At 31.5% G+C, this 9,972-nt stretch overlaps 1 protein-coding gene across 5 annotated transcripts in view; it reads right to left on the bottom strand.

The window, feature by feature from the left end:
• Positions 1-9,972, bottom strand: part of LOC109540328 — a 59,292-nt gene that overhangs the window by 20,157 nt on the left and 29,163 nt on the right. For 4 of the 5 annotated variants that reach the window (XM_048664660.1, XM_019908674.2, XM_019908676.2 and 1 more), the window contains exons 2-4: positions 5,312-5,691; positions 2,824-3,175; positions 1,018-1,828 (exon numbers count right to left, since the gene is read on the bottom strand). In XM_048664660.1, the coding sequence (XP_048520617.1) occupies positions 1,018-1,828; positions 2,824-3,175; positions 5,312-5,645 (1,497 nt within the window). In that variant the 5' untranslated portion in view covers positions 5,646-5,691. The remainder of the gene's footprint in view (positions 1-1,017; positions 1,829-2,823; positions 3,176-5,311; positions 5,692-9,972) is intronic. The other variant, XM_048664661.1, reaches the window with a different exon arrangement.

The following is a 9,972-nucleotide window of genomic DNA, read 5'->3' as shown; positions in this document are numbered from 1 at the left end:
GCGATTTCTTGCAAACTTTCAGCATCTTTAGGGTGAAGTATCTTCTAAACCTAAAGCATTTTTCAAATTCATTCTTGTTTCACTTTGGAACATACGATTTTTTAAAGGAGTGAGGGCAATTTAGTACCCCCCATCCATTAGCAATTTGTAATAATACAAAATTATAGAACTTTTCGCAAATAAACTACCTTATCCAATGGTGCAGCAGATAACAGATAACAGAACAACTGCCTTTAGCCGTTCGAAATTTGTATTTATAGGCTTGCTCAACTTTGGGGTTTATTTATTGCAACTGATTGTTTGACCTGAGTTTTTAATCACAAAATATCGTAGGCTTAAAGCTAAAAGTGACCAAGTCTAAAATATCTATTTTTGGTAAATGCACTTTTAAACCGAGCCAAAAATTATCTCAGAATCCTTTTATAAACTTGGTTATTAAAAACATATTTTAGTGTATCTGTTTGTGTGGCCTTGGGGGACTTAGTCAGCTTTTGAAGACAAATATATAATTTTTTTAAATTACTTGGTCAACAAACACAAAAACGGCAATTTTGGACTTGGTCACTTTTAGCTTTAAACCCACGATATTTGTTTATTCGAACATGTAAAACATGTTTGGTGGCAATAGAAACTTTTCTGCCAAGTGCAAAAGTTTTGTTTCTTGTAAATATTTCAGTTTGAGAGAGAAACACCTAATAATCTTTATGTCTTTACTATCTAAAGCCTTTTCTAGAATTATTTGTTTTGTATAAAATATTAAAAATTGAACTACTTTTCAAAAGACTTTCGTTCTGCTGGGTAAAGATAATGTAAGTTTCTTGTGAGTACTAAATTTGCGCTTTAGGCAAAAAAGAACATTTTCACGATAAAATTTGAAACATTTAATTCAATCAAATTGAGTTCAGATATATAGTGGTTAAGTTAGTTAAAGTAGGCAAATATTGAAATCGTTGTTGCAAATGTGACCCAAATAACGGATGTTCCAAAATGCATCAAAGAACCCCAATTTTTACGTACCTGTTGTTGGTGGTGTCTTTCGTTCTTGTCGGCCCCATTTGATTCGCCATACCAATTTTCTCGGAAAGTGTACAGATCTAATGAATCTTCGCGTGCTGGAAGTTCGGAAAGGGATGCTGAAGGGCTGTACCAAAAGGATCCAGGCCCCTCACCTGGAGCACCGTAATGCAGATTAGTAAAGCTGCCATTATGTACACAATTTTCTACTTCTATGTGGGCACCTAAGCTTATGTCTCTGAGTAAACTACCGCTACATTTATTTACATCTAGTTTATATTGCTGTTGCGACTGATGGCCTTCTTTATGATAGTGGGACATGAGTCGTTCGTTGGCAATCCACGTGAGCTCTTTCTTTCCTCGCATGTCTTCTTCATCTTTTTTCTCAAGTTCTAGTCTCATCAGAGTATGGATAAAGTGAGTTCGCACCCTCACGGGATTGAACTCAATTCGACCGGTCGAGTTTCCACAATTATCTCTCGTACAACCACATGGGAAATTCAATCGATCAACCTGGCATTTAATGCCGGCTTGACTACACGAACAAGTATCCGGATCACAGTAACCTTTACATCCACAGCCACAGAATTCGCGAGAAGAACGAATCGTTCTACATTCATCCTTTTCGAGCGAATCTATCTTTCTTACACCTGCTGCTCTCAGAAGAATTCTTCTTTGTCGAGCTGGTACGGGTTGAAGAAAGTAAAAGTTATCCAAGTCCATTTCAGATTCTGACGTATCACTTATTTCAGCTTCACTATCACTTTCTTCGCTGGATGAAGCAGCGGGGGCACCGGACACATTTCGTTCAGATCTGAAAACGAACATTTCCAATTAGCTTCGAAATTACGTTGGTAGTTTTYGTAMTTTTAAACCAGACTCTCCAACATTTTGTAGGGAAGAAAATACTTTATAAAACGAAGAATAACCATTACAATGAARCAGAAAAAWWTGATCTTTTAATATGKCCAAAGTGCTACTTGGCACAATATAAATGTGTGAAAAATTGTTTATATGATAGAGGAATATATGACTTCACGACTAAGGAAGAAAGAAAGAAAATTCTAATAAATTACCAAGATTAAATTTTTGTGTGGCCCATTTGACTCTTTATCTCACCAGAAAATACATTATTATAGTACAAATTTCGCTAAGATAATGTTTCAAGTCGACCAAATTTTAAAATTAGTTTTGCCTTGATTAATTAGTGCCTAAAAGAGTTACGGATCAAACTTGTTTTTTTTTYTAATTRGACAAGTTATAATAATTAAATATTTTAAAAGAACATATGAACTCACATTATGTGATTGACAAAATTTAAAAAAAACATTACCAAAAAAGTGATGACGTTACTAAATAAATTATTTTACCATTTAATRCAAGTTTTATTTGAGTTTCAAAGTTAAGTAACTTTTAAATTTAAATTWAAAAAAGACAAGTTCGGCATGTACCAAATTTTTATTGGAACACTTGAACTATTTTTTTGAAGTTTAAATTAATTTTATAATGCGGCCCTTACCGATCTGTATGTTACTTACTCAAAATCGGATTATAAATACAAATAATTAATTAATTTCGCATAAAGGGGGYCACTCTATGTTTCTCGCTATTGGARTAAAGTATTTCTGAAGTAAAATTACGATTCATCCGTAAGGRAAACATGACCAGAAAATCTGTTGTTTTTCAATTAACATTTAAAAAAATCTAATCGCTTTTYTYCTTCTRAAAGCAATTCTTTGGTGAATGATACATAAAACGTTWAATGCAATAAAAATAAAGAGTTTACAAAAAARRTKATCTAAATCTYACTTTAGTTGTTGAAGAAGTTGTCGATGTATCCTGCGTTGTTCGTTTGCATGCTCCAATAGAGAAAACTTTCTGACTTGGGAATGGTGCGAGCTCATTCCCAATGTAGATCCTCCTTGAGACGGAACGCAAGTAAAGCCTTGAGTTCGTGGAAAATAAAATACGGTAACACTATCGAAACTGATTCCTCGTTTTTTCTTCACTTTGGCAGGAGTTCCTTCGTCGTCCGTGGATATTTTCCGTTTAAGACTGCTTTTTGTCGGTTTTTTATCAAGGTTTATCTCCAGTGGATGGACTGGCGGACTGGTTTCGTCCTCTCCGCCATGATTTGATGATGACGCTTTATTTATGCGATCTAAAATTTAAAACAATTCGTTAATAAATTTGTACAACATAATAAACAGGAAACAGAAATACAAAGAAATGTACTTTGGCATTTTTCAAACATTTACGTTAACTTTATAATAGTACCTATAGATATCAGTGCGCTATGCAAAAATAAATGATCTTATTTCATGTCAGCATAAAAATAAGTGTATTGTAGAAGTGCGCTTTCAATCGCCTTTATTTTTTTTACTACAACATTATAAAAATTTAATTTGATTTTCAAAAATAAGATTGTTTTTCAGACATTGAACGGAAAATTTAAGAAGTTTGCTTGGGTTTTTAAATAAATTTGCAGTGAAGAAATAGACTGTTTTAAAGGCTAATTGTTCTTGCGGAATTGTTTAAATCTTAGCGCCTTGCAGCTCATGAACACTATTTTTATTCAGTCGGGAAAATTGCAAACTGTACCAGTGGGACGTGAAATCAAGATTGTCTGCACATATAAATACGGCTAAAAACCTCTTTAGTGGACATGGTAAATTGTAAAATTATTATTAAATTTCGGGTTCCAACTTTTTAGAAGTAGGAAATTCGGATAAAATCTAGTTTGTGCTCTCTAACAAAAATAAATTAAGGCTGAACGATTTTCCTCAAACCGTTCTCGTTCTTGCTTCTAACATTTAAAAGGTTAGAAATGTCCGATTAAATCTAATTAATAAAATACAATTCTCGATTTCTGTCGACAAAATTATTGCAGCTGAGCTGTTTTTGAGATAGCTACGGTTTTTTTTAATGTGCAAATTTTGCTTCTAGCCTTTTAAAGCTTGAAAACGTCTGATAAAACCTATTTACTGCAATACTCTGTTCTAGTTCTTCTTCAATAAAAGTAATATTTAATATAAATGAATTTATAATAATAAAAGTCTTCACTCAATAAAAACATAAAAAAGATAGGTGAAAGAAACGTGGCTGAGATAGCTATTTTACACCGTGACAATATCTTTAAATTCTTAAATTTTTGCTTCTTACTTTTTAACGGGTTTTTTTTCAGAGTCGCTTTATGGAAATAATTATTACATCTGAACCATTTTTGAGATATGCTCCTTTAAATACTGACAACTTCTTAAATTTTCGCATTTTAGCGCATATTTTTTCAAAGGTTTTCATAAACATAATTATAGAAATAATAATATAAAAGAAATATTCAAGCACTTCTAATAAAATCTAATTTGAGGTAAGTATGCTAGATTTTTTATACCCTTTTTGAGATAGCTCTTTTAAAAACCGCATTTGTACATTTATTATTCAAGCTTACAAGAAATTACTAATTTCTGACTTCATCGAAAAAATATTGTTTGACCTCATTGATATTCTTTTGCGATCGAACAGGTCACTACCAATATTTACAGGCGTTTCGAAGATATATATAACTTTCAAAAATCTGATGGCTTTTTTACAGAGCAGAGTCCTGCTTGTGAGGCTCCCATTTAAGAGCAAAGTACATGATTGTTAATTTACATTTTAGATATAAAATACTTTAAATATTTGAAGTTTAAATGGGGCTGCTTTAATTTTTATCTTACAGAAAAAAACATCGTTTTCGATGCACTCTTATGCTTAAAAGCTTTGTCGCACGAAAAGAGAAAGAAATCTTTCTACTAAAAAAGTATTTTGTGTTATTGAGAAACTGAATCAGAAAAGTGGGTCTTGGTTAAAAAAATAACTCATAATGTGCACGGCGTATAGCTTTTAGAGTTTCTCACGTTCGCTATCTATTTATTTAGAATAAATTATCTGATAAAACGAGAATAACACAAAGAAACTTTATTTGCGCCAAAATGCAACCAAAGATCAAAAAATGTGCAACCTCCAATTGGAACTCAACAAATGTGACTAGAATTGTACATTATGTAAGATGGTTAAAACATTGTTTTCCAAAAACCGTTGACAAAGTTGTGACAAAAAAATGGTAAAACTGATAAATCCTAATTTCGGAGTAATGTAGTATATAAAATATCAATTATACTGACTAACCTCATTGTACCTTAAACTGAATTCAATATATATGTAGGCGCACAATTAATAAAATAATTTTCAATTTCCACTCTTTAACCAAAGACAAATCTTCAATAAAAAAACATCACATTAACTGAGATCAACTTACCAAATGAAGTGTCGCTGTCGCTTTCCCCAAACGTAGTGGCTTGAGGAACATCTGCCCGTTCTTCAGCTATTTCTGATCCTAGACCAGAATCAGAGCCGTCTGACCGATCTTGCGGCTCCCCTGTAAGTTCTTCAGTGGCTGGCAAACTTTCCGTAATGGAATCTTCTTCGTCGTTCAGACTAACAATTTCTTCTTTCTGAATGGCGTTCTCAGTGACCGTTCCATCGTTTGACTCTTTCGGAACATCCATTGTCACAGTTTTTAATCTCGATGACTCCTGAATTGATCTCACTTCTTTTCCTTCAGCTGTACTACTAGATTCTGAAGCTCCCATTTTGCCAAGTTGATTTTTTGTGTAGCTTTCTGTAGGCCATTTTGATCTTAAAATAAGAATAAAATATTATTAAACGTCTAGGGAATGGTGATAAATTATTTTGCTGTTTAATAAAATATTTTCGCTTTCCAAATCTGTATTTTTAATTGTATTTTAGATATGAATAATAGAAAACAACGAAACAAGTGTTTATCTAAAAAATATTTAAATCTGCAATTGCCGACAGGAACATTATATCTGATGACTTTTTGCAAACCAAAACAACGGTTTTAAAACAAATAAAGTGAAATTTGCGTTTAAATTGACTAAACACTTATAACTAAACTATGAATTTAATTAATGACTCCACCGTGCTTTCATCAAAGTCGCAGTTTTCTAGTTGGAAAATAATGATACTGAATAATTTATCTGTGCAATTGTTGTACGTAAACACATACTGGATCGCATTTTATAAAACTCACATCGCTTGTATGGCTGAATACTAATGTTCCTTAATTGCAAGCAGACCTATTTGTTCAGAAACTGATGGTTTATTTTGAATTTCAACTGTTCCTGTTAACTTGAACCTAAAGTAAACTAGGAAAATATCTAGTCATGTTTTTCATGTAATAAAGTTCAAAGATCGTATGTTTTAAATTGTTTTAATGGTTTTTCAAATTTAAATTTTCAAAAATTGTTTACCTGTAAACTGTAAAATGAGGAAACTAAACATGAAAGGAAATTGCCGGCAATATGTGCAAATTAAAAAAAAATACCGGCAATATGTGTCCAAAACAAGTCATATAAATGCTACACCTTATAAAACAATGACTAACCATGATTTAGTTGCAACGCGTCGAGCTTTAATTGGTTCAATTGCTCCATGGATTATTCAGGTTCTTACCGCAACAAAGACGTTATATTTTGGACTTGACTAGATGCTACAACTTTGAGTAAAAGAGAAATGAGAAATTTGGATTAAAAAAAAATTAAGACAGAAAAGTATTTCCACTAAAATAAAACATCCTACAACAGAAATAAACATACCGCACGTTCTTATAAAGTAATTAATATATAAACTTTTCAATTAAATATRAAGTTGGGAACAATGCACAAAATATATCGATACCAACAGACTTGATAAGGAGCCGACGAAGAATCTGGAAAACCTCAGTGATAAATCAAAGTCAGAGTCAGATAATAAATSAAAGATATAGCAGCAAAAACTAAATATATAAAAAGAAAGGGGATTTTTTACCAAAAACATCCGACGAATAGAAGACTGATAAAAGGATTTCCGAAYTGAAAAAATCTGTGAACATTCCTACAAAAATCGAAATGTGTCAGGATACAAAATCGCACATTCAAACCCTGYCTTCTACTCGAAGAAATAGACAAACCAGGGCAATTAAGCGAACAATTATGTTTCCKAATGTTGTTTCTGATTGTCTGATTTATTTCTGCACATTCGATSGAATTTAATGTTTCYTTTATTKTCATGTACTAGACGTTTTCGCTCTTTYATAAGAGTTTTAGYTTTTTCTGTAATATAACTTCACAAACTYGCYATTTATTACTACTTTTGTTCWCATCTGTTSTAAAACTATTCAGAACTCTAACATCTTTTATCATTGACTTTTCTGATGGCGGACAAACCAAACATAAAAAAGCATTTTGCTTCACTCCAATGGTGATATCGGTCTTGGAAAGTCTAATTTTGATCACTCATATTGAGCAACTTTTGCAGAAAGTATACAAAATTTGTAAGAACTCAGTAAGCAACCAAAGAATATGCATTTCAAAAAGCCAAACGTGAGATTTCCAGTAATTTTTAAGATTTCGAGAAATTGTTGCATGAACCTGATAAATATTAATTTTTTTTTTCAAGTAGAATCATTCCTTAATTGTTTTCTCATTATTTCGAAACATTCCAGTATTTATATGAACCTTCTGTCTTATTTTGAGTGGTAGAATATGCAGTTAAAACTATGCAGCTTAATTACCAGTCACCCTGTATATGAAAGGTGTAGAACAGGACTCTAATTGAAAAAAGCAAAAGTCGTTCTCCAAACTCGGCAGTTGGTCAAAAAAAGTAAATCAATTTGCCTTCGTCATGAATAAAAAAGTTGCCATATAAATACAGCTTAGGCTGTTGGTTATTGCGATAATAAAACTGAACAACTTGAAAACTTTTTCAGTACATGTAAAATAACGCCTAACGATATTCCCGCAGCAATGTGCGAAACAAAATACTTATTTCTTACAATTTAGTGTTTCTAAGCGCCCAATTGATGGAAACAAATATAACAATTTTAATTCAATCCAACCTATGAAAACTGGTCATAAATTAAGAAACATCGAAATATATTAATAATGGTAATTTCGTGGCATTATCAGATTTTTCAAACTGGAAATTACATGTAAAGGGTGAAATTATTTAGATATAATTTTCCATTGAACGTTCTTGTTAGTTAACATAATAGCAATAAACCTAACCGGCCTAGCAGGTTATATAACGGTTCTCAATATGCAATTTAATCAATTGTGGACTGATTTACTAACTGTTGTTAATTTTTTCTTGCACAATGTTGCAATTTAGTGGGGCAATGCCAGTTTATCAACAAATCATGCTTTGAAATATCACAGCAGACACTGCAATAGATGGATTTTGCTATTTTTATAGAACATTGCTTGCACTCGGAAAATGAGGAAAAGAGCCCACACACGTAGACAAATTAGGTCTACACAGTTGTTTCCGGAGATGATGCCTCAAATAAGGCTAAATTTTGCATAATCGGATTGAAATGCGTGCTAGACTGTGTACAGGAACTAAAGGGTCTGGCCAGAATAACATTTGGCCAAAATCTGTCTGGCCAAAAAAAAAAAAGGTCTGGCCAAAAATTATTATAATTCSTTTACTTAGTAATATCAGCTTTTTTACTGATATTAATTTTAATTGTGTATATTTTCCTGACTGTATTTCATCTTAATTCAAAAGAAATTCCTGGGTTCCAGTCTATTTTATTGTTTATCATTTAAAATGTTACAAATACGTTTCGGTGTTTTTCTTCACCGTCATCAGTTTGTCTAAAATATACATTCACAGTCGTCATTAGTTTAAAACAAGAGCTCTGTTAAAATATACATACTAAAATACAAATTACAAACATATTAAAAAGTATATTAAAATCGTTTGAATCTCTTGGGATTACAGGTGATGAGTCAGGACAATAACGTTGGGGAAAAGACTAGAATTTATTGTTTAGAGATTTAAATTTTATTTACATGTATGGCTGTTTCTATCTTCACATTTGTCAAGCCATTGAAAAATCTTGACTTCGTCCAATATCGAGCGAAAGAATAATAAAACTGTTTATAATATTTGGCATTTTTCTTTGCATTCTGAGGATATCACTTGTTCTGCATTTTTTCAATATACCAGGTGTTTATTTTTATGTAGTTGGTTTAATTAGTGTATATAGGTGTTCGTTTAATTAGTGTATGATATATAGAGCTAAGATTGTCTATGTCTGATCTAAAATTCATTGCATTCTGATGTTTTTTAATTTGTATCATTTCATGGATCCTTCTCTTATTATAATTGTCTTCATTAATTAATATTTTTGTGTTATCAAAATCAAAACTATGTAACATTTGTTGCGCATGTTGTGCTAATGCTGTTCCATTTTCGTTAACCTTCCTTAAGCTATATTTATGTTCGTATATTCTTTTCTTTAAATATTGTCCTGTTTGACCTATGTATGCGCTGTCACAGTTCAAACAGTCAATCTTGTATATTACATTAGCTGTGTTTAACTTATCACTTTTAGACTTAAATTTTGTGAAACATTCTCTTGCTAAGTTGTTTTTAGTTTTTCTGCTATAGTGATATTATGCGGTTTTAAACCGTTTTTTATTTTTGTGTTAATTTCTGGAATATATGGTAATGATATATACTTGATTTCACCTTCTTTTTTCTTATTATTATTATTTATGTTGTTCCATTTATTGGAATTGTAGATTTTATTTATTCTTCATTTTATGATTGGTTCGAAGAATTATTTGAGATAGTTGTTCATTATTAGTATCTAATATAGGAACAACCATACATGAAAATAAAATTTAAATATCTAAGCAATAAATTCTGATCTTTTCCCGAACATGATTGTCCTGACTCATCACCTGTAATCCCAAAAGATTCAAACGATTTTAATATACTTTTTAATATGTTTGTAATTTGTATTTGAATATGTATATTTAACAGAGCTCTTCTTTTAAACTAATAACGAATGTGAATGTATACAGGGTGATTCAAAATTGGCGTCATACCTCTGGAGGTGTTGTCTGG

The sequence above is a fragment of the Dendroctonus ponderosae genome, unplaced genomic scaffold, assembly GCF_020466585.1.
Source record: "Dendroctonus ponderosae isolate FM_Combo_2020 unplaced genomic scaffold, Dpon_F_20191213v2 Dpon_F_20191213_3, whole genome shotgun sequence".
In the NCBI taxonomy this organism is placed as follows: Eukaryota; Metazoa; Arthropoda; class Insecta; order Coleoptera; family Curculionidae; genus Dendroctonus; species Dendroctonus ponderosae.
The sequence above is the reverse complement of the archived record's forward strand: the minus strand, read 5'-3'. Positions and strand labels throughout refer to the sequence as shown.